Raw genomic sequence first — 15,711 nt, 5'->3', positions numbered from 1 at the left:
TATTTATTATTGCCAATATCTCCATTGTACCTAGTAGTAACGTAACTAAAAATTTAAATACTAGCACAGATAACAATTTGCATGCCAATTTGGCGTGATACTATTAAGATCTACATATTTTTTTCTGTAACACCTATTTACCTGTATCAGCAAATAAATAAAATTGAATTGAAAAAAGAATACTGCTGCCCACTGTAATTTTCCTTAGTCATAAATCATAAATTCCTCGTACGATGTACGTGGTGACAACTGTGTATTCTGATCTAACGTCGCTTCACGGCACTTCTTCTTGGATATGTTTACGTTATATGCCTAGAAATATAGTTTGCATTCTAAATATACGTGAGTAATGCAATAAATACAATGATAATCAAAGAACTAAGAAAGTAAGTATCTATCTAAGTAGGTACTCGGAAAACAAGCGCCTATTATACGTATATGTCCGGAATACAACGAGTTATCTAAAAATATACCTGGCATCGATATCTTCCATGACTCACCCACAGCTTTTAGGAAAAAACTCACCGAACACTTATCGGTGAGTTAAATTTTTTGTTATTTTTTTTTTATATGACGCTTTGTCAATGCTTTGTGCACTTGTTATTGACGTGCATATCAGTCCATGTTTTTGTGTGTGTGCTATGATTAAAAACGTGTAATATGCATGTTGTTGGTGCTCATAATAAATAAAGTATCTAGAATCCTCTGAATAGTGCCGAGACTTTGTAGTAACCGACGACCGTTTTCAGTATTAATTTGCGGTACAAACCGTTTCAGTAAATGATTGGAAAGGGGTTTTAACGCTGAGGTAAGAAGCCCTAATTAATAGAATGTACAATTTATTTAAACACGAAAGAAAAATACTCAGATTTATCTACGAGTATCATCAAAAAGCTGTATGAATTTCATGCCATCATATTTATTCTATTCCCATAACAACGGAATGGCAATTTTTATAGCTATCAAATATTTGTAGTGATTGTTTGGAAACGTTATAGAAATAAATATGTTTTTATGGCACTTTGCGGAAATTTATTCGCTAGTTACATGCTCCATTGGAGTAATGTGGATCCAATGGGTTTTAGAACAACCTGTATACCAAAAAAAAATAGGTAGTTTGAATATAATTTTGCTACTGAATTTATACGTTATTTTTTTACATAAAAATTATACACAATGTTTTAAAGTGATGCAGGAAAGTTCAATAAGTATCAATACTATATCGGACGTCCACCAATCCGCACTGGGCCAGCGTGGTGGGTTTACTATGGTAATGATATATTCCTATGATAATGTTAATAATTCGAAAGTGTGTTTATTTGCTTTTATTATACGTGTGTTTGGCTCAAACGCTGCATCGAGTTTTATAAAATTTTGCACGTATACCTCCCATCCTTTTGATGAGCCTAAGCTTTGCATCCTTTCCTATTGTGGCAAGAGACCCGTGCCCTGTAGTGGTCCTGTAATGGGTCGATATGATAAATAAATACATATACTACTACAATACACACACCGCCATCTAGCCCCAAAGTAAGCGTAGCTTGTGTTATCGGTACTAAGACGACTGATGAATATTTTTACAAATAATATACATAACACCTTAGAATATACATATAAACACCCAAACACTGACAAACATTTATGCTGATCACACAAACATTTTCCAGTAGTGGGAATCGAACCCACGGCCTTGGGCTCAGAAAGCAGGGGCGCTCCAAACTGCGCCAATCGGCCATCAAAACGTGTGATGATGTTGCCTATATTGAATAAATTGAAAAAAATATAGATATCATCAATCAAAGTCATATGGCACATGAAAAATAGTGTATATTTTTACTATTCCGCGTCTTAGTACGTAAAATTTTACACTTAAACATATATCCATATGGTTATAATTTATATTTATAAAAACACGATAATAAACATATTTCGTGAAATAAAGAGAATTCGTTTTACACTAAAATATCTAAGACATACAATATGTTTGAAAACGTTTATAACCGATTTCGCAACTTTACACCGCTATAAATATTGGATGGAAGAAGTTCACATCCTTGCATGGATGCCAAGTACAACAAATCCTTCATTTTGTTCCACACAACGGATAAACTTTAAAATTGCTCAGCCCTCGCCGTCTATAATACGCTCGTAAAATCGGTTCGCACCTGGCTTGGCTGTAAAATTGCAAAATGGCTGTTCTATAATCTATTATTAAGCCAAAGCAGTTATTAGTACAGTGTTGCATCTATGTGCCGGGAAGTTATTCTCTGGTGCGATAGGATATTTATTTTAAAGCATGACCGGGAAAATAAAAACCTTGTGGATTAAAATAAATCAATTTTTGTCTATGCTGTGCCTAAATCGGATGTCTAATGATTTAGGTGCTGCCTAGAGAAAAAAAACATTCATCAAGTTACGTCACCTATTCGGTGGTGCGTAAATTGTAGGGAATTCGTAAAATGCTACTAGATATTAAATTAAAAAAAAAAATTAGCAATTCCCGCCCACTCTGTCAAATCTATAGCGTCCCCAGAACACCTTTCTTGTTTTGGTGGTCAGGCTTTTATTACAACTCAATATTTATAGCGATAAACCGATTTATATATTTTTATAACGATTTCTATTATGTAGTTCAAAACTACTATGTAATTCAAATTCAAAATTCATTTATTTCAAGTAATTTAGTTAGCCTAAAAACGGAACTTTTGATAGTTCTGTTAGTTATAGTGACTCTACCACCAGATCGGAAGGTAGATTCTAACGTGTAGAAGTTGGTAAAAAAATATTCAGAAGATGCTCTTTTCAAGCATCGGCATTTCAAAATTTTACCATCATTATTTTATCTTGCGAGAGATGAAAACGGACAGGTGTGCTTCCAATCAACTTGTCATAAAAAAAGTTCAAGAATTTCATCGGAATGTCGATGCAATAAATGTGTTTTAATATATTGTTGAACCTTAAGCATTGGTAGGTCCTAAATAACTATAATATCCTACTAACAATATAAATGCGAAAGTTTGTATTGATGGATGGATGTTTCTTACTCTTTCACGTAAAAACCGCGGAACTAATTTTACTGACTTTTGGAATGGAGGTAGATTATATCTTGTCTGCTTTTTATTCCGGGAATAATTGTAATTGGAAAATAAAGCTATTTTTATTTTATTTTATTTTATTCACCTCGCGAAAACGAATCTTCTCTCAGTAAGTATACCATGAGAAAATCTACTTCTCTAGCTCTTTCAAATTTGCACATTTCCAAAAGCGAGCTCTGTGTTTTCCATGAACACATTTTCCTTTCTAGCCAAAGAGCACGATATTTGCTTTGCAAATTCGATTGGCTCGCAAATGGCTGCAATCGTTAAAAGAAGTGCCCTGACGCATTAGACAATTAACATCGAATTTTAGATAGCTTTTAGCAGTTAGCGGTTATTTTTTGCCCTTGAAGCAAATGTATCAGTGTGTATTATACAAATTAAAGATTACGTTTTTTATATGTTTGTATTTAATGGATAAACTTCAAGACTGATTTTAATAATTATTTGGCATATAGAAAGCTGCATTCTCAGTCAGTAACATCAGTATATCAACCCGTTACTGGCTCACTTCAGCACGGGCTTCCTCCCACAATAAGAAGGGTTAAGGCCGTAGTCCACCAAGCTGGCTTAGTGTGGCTCAGTAGAGTTTTTCACAGTTTACAGTTTTTTACAGTTAACAATGAAAGTATATATTATAATAATGGCTCAATCCGCACGGGCCTTTAGAACGGAGAACATTATGGTAAACTCTCCGGCATGCAGGTTCCCTCACAATGTTTTCCTTCGCCTTTGAAGCAAGTGATATTTTAAGCTAAGTGATTATACTGAAAACGCGCATAGCTTTGGAAAGTTAGAGGTGCGTGCTGGGATTCGAACTCGGCCCCCCGAAAGTGAGGTCGAGCTCCTACCCACTGGGCATTCACCGCTTATTATGTTTGTACATAATGAATAAAGTTCTAGGCTAATCTTATTTATTCTTTGGCCTATAGAATGCTACATTCACAGTGAGTAACATTTAACATAAGCCCTATTATCGGTACACGTACCTATTTTATGGTGGTTATGAATGTTTTTTTTCTTCTGTTCTTTCTTCTGTCGTTTAAATTAAGTCTATGAAACCTTATCCACCTAAGATAAGACCCAATTATGTATTTAATGAAAATACGTTATTACAGTAAAAATAATTTAAAAATTAAAACGTGAACTTCAATTGTCATTATTGGGGTTAAAATTTACTTAAAAAAGTTATTTCTTTATCAAGAAAATCTTATACAGATAAACATTGCTCTCGGAACAGACAGATCGGAATACAGTAGTCACCTCCTCTTTCCGCGAGTGTCGTACGAGGCGACTAAGGTAATATATAGAACGGACAGCAGCGTACTGTGAGCTACTAACACCATCCTCCGGGAGGAAAATAGGCTTGTTATCCCAAGAAAACAATCGGTTCCCACGCAATTTGTAAAACAAACTATGAAGCGATCGTGTAGAAACTGATTAGGGATATGTGTTTAACATAACTGCCGTATTCCCTAACAGGTTAGCCCGAACATCTTATACTGCATCATCACTTACTACAAAGGGCTAACTTGTAGTGGAATAAAAGAAAACGCGGACGAGAAACGCGGTCAATGGTTAGATTCCCTCGTATTTGAATGAGAAGTTCACTTTTCTTGGCGAGCAATCTAATTTAAGATCGTGCCGTGCGCTGACGCTGAGTATGCCTTATCATAAGACAAAAATTTACTAGCGTTCGTTTAGCGTACGAGCTATGGAATTGTGGAATTCGCTTCCAATGAGCATACGACGATCCAAATCACTGGCGATATTTAAAAAAAACAGTTAAGGCCCATTATATTGTCAACGACTAGTAATAACATATAACTTACTCATTTATTGCATGTTAAAGTATTTAAATATGTAAGTGTTGTTATTATATATATTAGTTCATTTTTATATTTATTTTATTTATTTAATAATTTTATTATCTACTTTTGATCTATTTATGTACACTAGTATATGTATTAGTATGTAGTTATTCGCATGTATGTATTTTAAAATTTGTACCACCAGCAGTCTATTCTCCTCTTCTTTTTTTTTCTTAATTCATAGGTTGCCTGGCAGAGATCGCTATTAAGCGATAAGGCCGCCGTTTGTATTCTACTTCTTTCGATATGTTTCTGTTTTTATCATATTTTATATATGTTAATGTTGTGGTATACAAATAAAGAGTTTAATGATAATTTAAAAAAAAAGAAAAATAATAAATGATAGAATTTTAAATAATACGTACCGGTACTAAGAACCTCCTCAGCTCGGCGAGTGCGTACGCTATGCGTGCGTGAGCTTCAGCCGGCGTGGCGAAAGCGCTGATTTCTACGTGCAGCTCGTCGGACAGGTGAGCGAACTTCGGGTCACCGGACAAACGTAGCTCCTCTTCCTGATCACCATATAAAATTGGATTAAAAAAAACCCCCGCCATATCAGCATCAACCCATTAACGGTAACAGGACACGGTTCTCCTCCCACAATTAGAAGGGTTTAGGCCGTAGTTAACCACGATGTCGATGTGTGTAATGCGAGTACCTTTTGACGGTCCTTCATAGATCCTCGTCCTAAGACGGCCATCTTGCACATGGTGTCCTCTTGCAGCCGCTTCAAGGAGTTGCCTTTTGGACCCAACAGCTTCCCCACGAAGTTGAACTGAAAAAAAACAGATATGTTAGGTACCATTGTAAGAATTCATCCCACTTAATGTTAAAAATGCGCAAGTGTCTTTTAGTTTCTTAACTTTTTGACGACCTCCCGCAGTTTCGTGGTTTGTCGTTTTAAGTGGGAGGTCTCGGGATCGATCCCTGGTAGGCTGGCAGGGGCAATTTGGGAGGCCCCTGCCGTGGTTAGTCATAAATAAAAATAAATATTCGACGACAATGCACACATCGCCATCTCGCTTTAAATTAAGCGTAGCTTGTGCTATGGGTACTAAGATGACTGATGAATATTTTATGAATAATTAACATAAATACTTATAATATACAGAAAAACACCAAACCATTCATGCTCACCACTCAAACCTTTTCTAGTTGTGGGACTCGAGCCCACGCTGCTCACTGCAGACAGCCAGTCGGCCGTAACCAGTTACCACCATACTGATAAAGGGGTGCCGCCAAGCGTTTTAGCGGTCCGGTACGATTCCCCAATTAGGGTTACATATTATAACTGCCATACTTTCGCACAGGTCATCCCGTTACCGTATTAGACTGTATCTTCAATTACCATCAGAGATTGCAGTCAAAGGCTGACTTTTAGTGGAATAAAAAAAATGTTTGTCTCAGCTACTGCGTCGATTTTGATCAAATGTACCAATTATACAATGTAAACAAAAACTGAAATATTAGTTGAAATCCTTTAGTTGTATTATTGTATTACCATATTATTATACCGTCTTTGAGACTTATCTGTGAATATTATTAGTAATAATAGTAGCTTAGTACTAATATTTTTTTCTTATTAATAGGGTTGTATACAATTGTTTACTTATTTACCCTTTGTATGTGTGTTGTCTATGTTTTGAATTACTTAGTTTTTATGGAAAAAGAAATATGCTTCTTTTGATTTAATATTTTTACAGGGCGATTCCTCATGAAAATTATGATTATTAAATTAAATTATAATCATTATGCACCCTTCAACAGTATTTAGGAATTCGGTTACCTGTTGTACAGTAGCGTGCATAGAGGGTATGCAGATGATATAATCGAAATCTTCAGTACGAGTTACAAATACTTAAGGGTAGGCTTTATCATAGTACGTAATTTTATAAATTGAAAATGCATATAAAAATTTTCGGAACCGACAGGATTTGAACCTGCGACTTTCCGGCAATCACGGCCGGAGCGCTTTATCCAATTAAGCTACGGCTCTCCTACCGTCGATGCCGAAATTAGTATATGCCTTTCACATCAGTCTTATATCGTCATCTAGTTGCAGTTTCGATCTACTTTTTCAAAGGTCTATATTACAATGAGACACGTTTGAAACAAGAGATGACACATTGATTTTTTTATAAAATTGATAATTCCTCCAAGTGTAGGTAAAAACACTAATAAAAATTATAAAAATTATAGTACAGAATTATGTGGACTTTTGTCCACAAGTTTGAATTTCTAACACATGGCGACCTGGGCGGCCTGCTTAGCTTCTGGAGTGAGTTCGGCTGGCTGGAGTGACCCAGCGGGGAGCTGTACCAGTGGCACTACGTACAACGGAAGGTTCCGGCCGACCAAGTACGGAGACAAGCCCAGGGAAGAAAGAGAAGTAGAAGTTCTTAGCATATATTTGACACATTATTGACAACTTTTTCTCATTCCTAACAATGGATTATTGGTCTCTGTTAATTTTGGTTGCTTAACAATTTAGTATGATGTGAATGCATCCGAAAAATGAAGGGAAAGTTGTACACTCGCTTGAACCATGATCCGTTTATTAGAGTTGGTATAAGTGACAGTGCTTTGTTATTTCAAAGTGGTTCTTTACCGAGTAATTCTTTCGACTAACGCTAAGCAATGATCATTTATCTGCTCATAAATAAACAATAACAGTACTCAGTGCTAGGGTGCAAAGGCGACTTTATCACTAAGAGTGAGCGAGGAAACAAAAAAAAAACAATTTCCAAATATAGCTGTTATAACCATCATCCCACTAACATGTAAAAAATTGTATCGACCATGAAAAGTGCCTTATATAAGGCCCATTTAAGTTTAACTATGACTTCAATAGAAAGACGCTCCAGTACACATACAATAAAATAATATTCAAGTATTCCATTTTCGATTTTATAGCACAATATGTCGAATTTCAGAAATAAGACCTCCAAATACCATAAGTCCTGAACGACACAGTGGGGGCCAAAACTCATTTCCGGGCACCGTCATGACACTCACACGTCTATATAGGAAAAAAAAGTTTTAGTTAGGTTTTATTGACCTTTTTATTATGACGGTTAAATATCTTAAAAGTTGCTTTCAATGGGAAAGTTCTAAGCATGGATTTGACATTATTATTAGTATTCCCATCGAAAAAACCAAAATGAGAGGTAATAAGAAACAATAATCCGGAGTTGGGAACTCAATAAACGTGTTAATAATCGTTAAAGCCCGCCAACTCCGACAATCATGGCCGACTAGCGCAGTAGGCAGCGACCCTATTATCTGAGTCCAAGGCTGTGGGTTCGAGTTCACAGCTAGAAAATGTCTGTGTGACGAACGTGAATGTTTTCAGTGTCTGGGTGTTCATCTGTATATTATTAGTATTTAAGTATATTATTCATAAAAATATTCATTAGTCACCTATGACACAAGCTACGCTTACTTTACGATATTGTCGTAGTATATTTGACGGCCGCCTGGCGCAGTGGGCAGCGAACCTGCTTTCTGAGTCGTGGCCGTGGGTTCGATTCCCACAACTGGAAAAAGTTTGTGTGATGAACATGAATGTTTTTCAGTGTCTGGGTGTTTATCTGTATATTATAAGTAATTCTGTGTTTTATATTCATAGAAATATTCATCAGCTATCTTAGCACCCATAACACAAGCTACGCTTACTTTGGGGCTAGGTGGCGATGTGTGTAATGTCGTAGTATATTTATTTATTTATTTATATTTAAATTTCAGTGCGGCGGGGTCAGTTTGTACTTTAACTCCACTTCTCTTATATCCCAACCATTAGACATTAATACACTTAAGATGGTTATGATTGCCGTTTTGATTATGTTGGGTTACTAAATTTACTATATCTTAGTCGGGTAACTATATTTCATTAGTAGCCTATAACAGTCCACTGCTGTACTAAAATTCTCCCAACGGTATCCCAAATGATAGCTGAGTGTAATGATAATTGTCGAGATGGGTTAATATATTCACTCTATCTTAAACTCTCACTCGTTTCTCTCTCGGTGCAATGAACAAATCTATGTGCCTATTTGAAAAATAAAATATTTGACATTGATTTTATCTTAGACTGTCACTTACTATAAGGTGAGACCGCAGTTAAGCGCCAAAGGGAATAAAACCAGTCAGTCTAGTTCGTTATCGCAATTTTCCGTACATACGTCGGGCCGTGAACTTCGGAATCCAATTCTGTATCCCGGACGGAGCAGTCCATTTCGCTTCTTCCCTTGTGGCCCAATAAGCAAAATAACCGTCTTGGGAGAGGTTATACGCGCAATGCTCGCCCCTGACAAAGTACTGGACCACGCGGTCATGAAATATTTCGATCAGGACTATATTCTGTTTTTACAGAGCGAGCCTTAAATTAAGACTTGTAGTTTTTAATTATTTTAATAAAAGAGATTTGGGTCACTATAATTGATTTAAAGTAACATAGTTGAAATTTTAACTATATCTTAGAAATATTTAGCGTATCAGCAGCACCATTATCAACCCAATACCCGCCTATCTCTATATAAAAAAGGTTTAGATGTTAGGTTCACACGTCTTTGAGGGCATTATGTGGAAATCTCAGGAATGCAGGTTTCCTCACCATGTTTTCCTTCACCGCTATAGCAAGTGATATTTAATTGCTATCTATCACCCATTTTACGTAAAAGAGGATCTGGCGTTTGATATGATGATACAAAATTAATTCTACAAATACATATAAACGGCCGACTGCACCAGTGGGCATCTACCCTGTTTTCTGAGTCCTAGTCCGTGGGTTCCATTCCCACAACTGGAAAATGTTTGTGTGATGAACATGATTGTTTTTCAGTGTCTGGGTGTTTATCTGTATATTATAAGTATTTATATGTATTATATTTATAAAAATATTCAACAGCTATCTTAGTACCCATAACACAAGCTACGCTTACTTTGGGGATAGATGGCGATGTGCGTATTGTCGTAGTATATTTATATTTATATATTTATTTTATATTTATATAAAATTACGCAATGAATTAGATACAATAAAACAATGAGATTAGACTGGAACACAGCTACACCGTTTTTTCGGAGAACGGCGCGCGGCGTAAGCGGTCTTCTCTATTATGATATCTCACTGCGTATGACCGAATTTGAGGTCATCGGTGTGGAAATTAACGTCTACAAGTGAGCTTGAAAATATTACTATTGCCTTTATCGCTTGTACGACTATAAAATTTGGGATAAGTGCCTGCTAGGGCTAATAAAATCGGTCTCGAGAGTGAACCTTTGGTTAACACTGCTTTTGTATACCCACTAATAAATAGTGGATTGGATACACTAAGAGCCCATGCACTCGGTGTGTTTTTAACGCGCTGACGCGACGACTCTCGTTTTACGAACGCGCGCTCACGAGATTTCCAAAAGCGGATTTTCGCATTTGTATCGCGCTTTGAACGCGTTTCATGCAAAGGCTTGTGTCGCTTTGTACGCAGACACACGCGAAAGCGCGTTCAAAGTTCTTCTGTATCATCATCATCATCAACATTACCGGTCCAGTACTTGGCGAAAACACGCCGTGTAACTGGGCAAAAACACGCCGTGTAACTGGGCAAAAACACGCCGTGTAACTGGGCAAGAACACGCCGTGTAACTGGGCAAAAACACGCCGTGTAACTGGGTAAAAGCACGCCGAGTTACTGGGCATAAAATGCGACCAACCGATCTTTTGTCATCTGAGCGTCGTGAGCGCGCGTTCGTAAACGCCGTGTGCATAGGCTTTAGAGCTTCTTTATGATAATAGCTAAAGTATACAAGGATAGATGGTGTGGGTACAACTACGTGGATTGGGTATTACAGTAAATCAAAGTCAAATATTTCTTTATTTGATTCATATGGCACTTTTGATGTGTACTGTTAGAGTTTGGCACTTGGTGGAGCTAAAAAAAAACTCACAACACAGTTTATTTATTATTTTATAACTATTTTCAGATAATTGACTTTACTTAAACCAATCAAAATGATTATAGAATTAAGACTCCCTTATAAAGAGACATATTGCTGATTTGACTGTATTGTTTAACTCATCAATAAGTGTGTATAAGCAATATTATTTATGCTAGTATTTAAGGCATGTAACAGTACTTTACATAAAAATATATACATGGTAGTGAGATGATGGCGAAAACTACTTTCTTAAACTTAAAACTAAAGCTACGAGGGTCCCAGGCATATTAAACTCTGTATCGTCAAAGTAAAATTTACCTAACGTCACCATTCGTTTCGCCAAACCTGTACTTCAGAATTTGTTTTACAAACGTTATGTCAAAAGTCCTCGAAGAGAAGAGTTTTAGGCAAATTTAAGCTTTAGTACAATACAAATTAGATCTAGTTTACAGTTGTTCAAGTACTTCTAGACTCGAAAATGACTTCTCGATTGCTAGCGAGCAAATCATGTAGTAAGGCTACTGGTCTAAAAAGAAGCCCGCAGCAAACTCCGTGTAAAAGTTTTTTTCACACCACTCGCTTGGCAATGCCGTATCACATATCCTAGTAAAGAAACGTCACGTAAGTCAATACATCCTATAGGCTTAGCGGGTAAGTAATGTTTTACTGGAGTCTCTAGGGGCTTTTATGATTTGAATAACGAACATCGCGCACGGCGTATCTGAATAAAATCTGTTTATTCTTCTTCTTCATTGCTTTCTCGCTCTAACGTATGATAGCGTCCCTGTCACTTACCAGAGCCTGTGAAGCGCGAACTATAGAGTATAGACTAAATAAATAATAAATAAATAAATATACTACGGCAATACACACATCGCCATCTAGCCCTAAAGTAAGCGTAGCTTGTGTTATGGGTACTAAGGTGACTGATGAATATTTTTATGAGTTATATACATTAATAATTAGAATATACATACAGACACCCAGACACAGAAAAATATTCACGCTCATCACACAAACATTTTCCAGTAGTGGGAATCGAAACCACGGCCTTGGACTCAGAAAGCAGGGTCGCTGCAAACTGCGCCAATCGGCCGTCGTAAATCGTAGACTGTAAAAACAATCCCTCCAAAACTTGATTTTATTGCCTCTCGAGGTGTGAAAAGTAGAGTATTCAACTCAGGGCTAAAGCTGCCTTCATTTCGGGCGCCCCTAAAACCCTCGCTACACTCAGGATTCTTGATACAACACCCTTGCTACACTCGGGAGTTACTCTGTAATTCCTCGTTTGCTTAAGATTTTGCCCGGCGCCCGTAACTCAAGACATTGCTTTATTACGCCTTGTTGAAGAATCTAATATTTCTTTCTCTAAATTCGATTACAAGTTAGCTCTTGACAGCTATCTCACCTGCTGATGAATTGTTGATAATATCGAAGACGGAAGACTTTAACCTTGTTACACGTGTGGCGTAGTTATAATCGGTTTAACTACGTATCTATCTATTTTAGATACTAAAAACTTTTGTATTACAACTTTTCGTATTCGTGTCCGTATATAAATACGCGGTGACAACCATAGCATTAGCTGCTTATTCATCAAAGGGCTGTTATGGATTTCTATGTATATAAATGAATAAATGAATACACTTTTATTGTACACCAAAGAAAAAATGTAGTTACAGTGATATAAATACGTATCAAGAAAGTACAATTTGGCAGCCTTATCGCTACATAGCGATTTCTACCAGGCAACCAATGGCGTAAAAGGAAAAAACATGTATATGTATCTGGATAACTATTTATACTAACTACTACTATGGATAACTATGTTAAATGTATCGATTTGTTTTAAAGCTGGCAACGCATCGGTGGCTACTCTGGTGTTGCAGACATTGGCATGCACTTCATGCATGCACAAAAGCACTGCCTACCCCAAAATTGATATTATATAGCTCGTAAAGGAGGAGGATTTTTGCCATTTTATGCTATTTCCCCTGCTGGATGCATACCCTGGTAAGAAACCCAGTGCTCGCCACTGGTTGCGGATGTTTATGGGCGGCGGTGATCACTTTAAATCTGGTGACCCACTTGCTCCTTTGTCAAAAATACACCATTAAAACATCAAACTTTTCTGTGATCTAAACACATTGTTAGATACAATACCCATGTTCAACCGCGATCCTTTACGTATTCTGTCACGCAATCGTTTGTTGCATATCAATTGATAAGTCGTCTGTGGATTTCCAGCATCAGATCTCAGGCGGGTTGTCCGGGGCGGTCCCTAGATGCCCCATTAGTGTAATTGGCCGGCTGATATATTCCAGGGGTTTTAAATTATGTAAAACAAGTCTCACATAAACTTTAATGTGGAGGTTCTGCGATGCGTCGATCAAAATCTTTCATAAGAGAGAGTGAATCAGAAAACTGTAGTTACATCATCGTCGACCCATGTCATCGGCCCACTACATGGCACTGGTCTCGTCTAAGAATGAGATAGGTTAAAGTCGTAGTCCGCCATGCTGGCCAAGATGAGTGGATTGGTAATTTTTTTTGTTTTATTCCACTACAAGTTAACCCTTAACTGCAATCTCAGTGTAATATGGTAGCGGGCTAACCTGTTAGGGAGTTTGGCAGATATATTAAACCCATACTCTTACTCGGTTCGACATCGTATCGGAACGCTAAGTCGCTTGGATTTAACGTTTGATTGGTAACTGGCCACGGCCCAAGCATCTTACCAGAATAGACCACAGTAGGATTTGCAAATTCCCAAATTTCACCTGCAGCGAATCGAACCCGGAGCTTCCAACTGCGCTCACTGCTGCGCCACCCAGGATAATTATCTCCCCGGGAAAAGGATAAGAAATTTTCTTCTCCCACAGGTTCATCAAGTATCACAGCACTGGCGCACAAGTATAAATAGTATCCAAATAATATATAAACGGGGGTAAACATCTCCTATTCCATGTTTCCGTGCTTTAGACGATGATGTTAATTATATCACCTGTTAAGGGATATAATTTAAGGGGGGGATATATTTTTTGTAAATAGCCTCCCGTACGACTTATTTGATAAAAATAGGATAGGCAGTGCTTTTGTGTATTGAAGTGCACGCCGCATCCTATAGCCCGGAAGAAGGCCCGGGGGATGGCGCGCCTCGATTAAGTATGCCTCAGATGCCAACGCGGCTGCATTTTCCTCGCAAACTATTCATGCAACGAGTAGTTTGCAAAACTTACAAATATCCTACTTTTTCTCGTCTCACGCCTTCCCCAGTGAAAATTTATCGCGTTTACTGTATTCCTAGTTTATCTATAGAGCTCTCAAGTGGAGATTTTATCTTTTTATTTATTCACTTTATTGCGCAGCCAAAAAAAAAAATTACAAAAGTCGGACTGAATGCTCAATCAATTTCTACCACCCAAACTTAGGACGTACGAGACAAGGAAAACGAGTGAGAGTGTGGCCAAAAAATTATAGAAGCTTAAAATAATATATATACTAGCTATCCTGGGGAACTTCGTACCTGCACGGATCATTTTTTTTTAATTAATTTTATATATTGATACTAATCATTCTATTCCGGTCTAAGAGAAATCCAAAAAATCAAATATCATCAAAATTGGTCCAGCCGTCCATGGGTTATAAATGGTGTAACTAACACAACTTTCTTTTATATATATAGATAATAAAATATGGGCCATATATATAATACACATCAATATATTATGTGTATGGCTGCCATGGGCAGGAGACATGTTTCCCCGGGAAAAGCGCAAAATGTTATCTTCTCCCATAGCTTTATCGATTCTCCGAGCATTAGCGCACAGGTGTAAATAATATCCAATTAATATACGTGTTATAATAAACGAGGCAAACTTCTCCTATTATCTTTTGCCGTGCTTTGGTAACTTGGTTTTAGTGTACTTACACGTTAATTTCAACCCATGTCATGGGATATAATCGGGGGATATAATTGTTATCCGTGCATTGGAAAACCACTGTTTAGAAGTAATAGTAGAATAAAGTTACTCTCATTCAAACATACATGGATGTACAGGGTACTAACTATATAATAATAACATAGTAAAATCTTTATTGATCAAAAAGTAAATGAACCATTTATAAAGTCCATTATAAATAGGTTACAAGTTGTACACAGTAAAATATGAAGCCAACAGGATTGCTTTGACACTCGTACTAGCGGAGCCTGTATAACGAGAACTGAATCATTTGTCAGAAATATGTTCAAGGATATCATTTTTTTTTCGCGAATCATGGTCGCTAACTATAGGCCGCATAAGAAGGCTCATAGACACTCAGCGGGCGATGGAGAGAGCTATGCTCGGAGTATCACTACGTGATCAAATCAGAAATGTGGAGATCCGTAGAAGAACCAGAGTTACCGACATACTCGTAGCTCAACAGCTCAACAAGCTGAAGTGGCAATGGGCGGGGCACATACATCGGAGAAAGAATGGACGTTGGGGTCCCAAGGTGCTGGAATGGTAGCCCCGCATACGTTAGCGCAGCGTTGGGCGAACCCAACGAGGTGGACAGACGACATTAAGCGCGTCGCAGGTAGCCGCTGGATCCAAGCGGCCCAAACCGTGGAATTTTGAACTCTTGAAAGATGTCCAGCAGTGGGCGTCTATTGGTTGATAGATGATGAACTACATAGATTATTAATAGTTTTAGTTATCCTCATTTAGCATAACTCAGAACCTTAGGAAGGCTTAAATTGCATAAGTATAGTCATTTCGTAGTTGAGTAAATCTTCCGTTGAAGCCCACATCAGATCTCAAGCG

General features: G+C 37.4%; 1 protein-coding gene across 1 annotated transcript in view; it reads right to left on the bottom strand.

The window, feature by feature from the left end:
* The window catches only part of LOC120623233 (KH domain-containing, RNA-binding, signal transduction-associated protein 2), a 314,271-nt gene that overhangs the window by 22,007 nt on the left and 276,553 nt on the right, over positions 1 to 15,711 (bottom strand). The window contains exons 4-5 of the mRNA XM_039889154.1: positions 5,625 to 5,741; positions 5,332 to 5,478 (exon numbers count right to left, since the gene is read on the bottom strand). Of these exons, the coding sequence (XP_039745088.1) occupies positions 5,332 to 5,478; positions 5,625 to 5,741 (264 nt within the window). The remainder of the gene's footprint in view (positions 1 to 5,331; positions 5,479 to 5,624; positions 5,742 to 15,711) is intronic.

Source organism: Pararge aegeria, chromosome 1, assembly GCF_905163445.1.
Source record: "Pararge aegeria chromosome 1, ilParAegt1.1, whole genome shotgun sequence".
In the NCBI taxonomy this organism is placed as follows: Eukaryota; Metazoa; Arthropoda; class Insecta; order Lepidoptera; family Nymphalidae; genus Pararge; species Pararge aegeria.
This window is presented reverse-complemented; position numbering and strand designations above follow the sequence as displayed.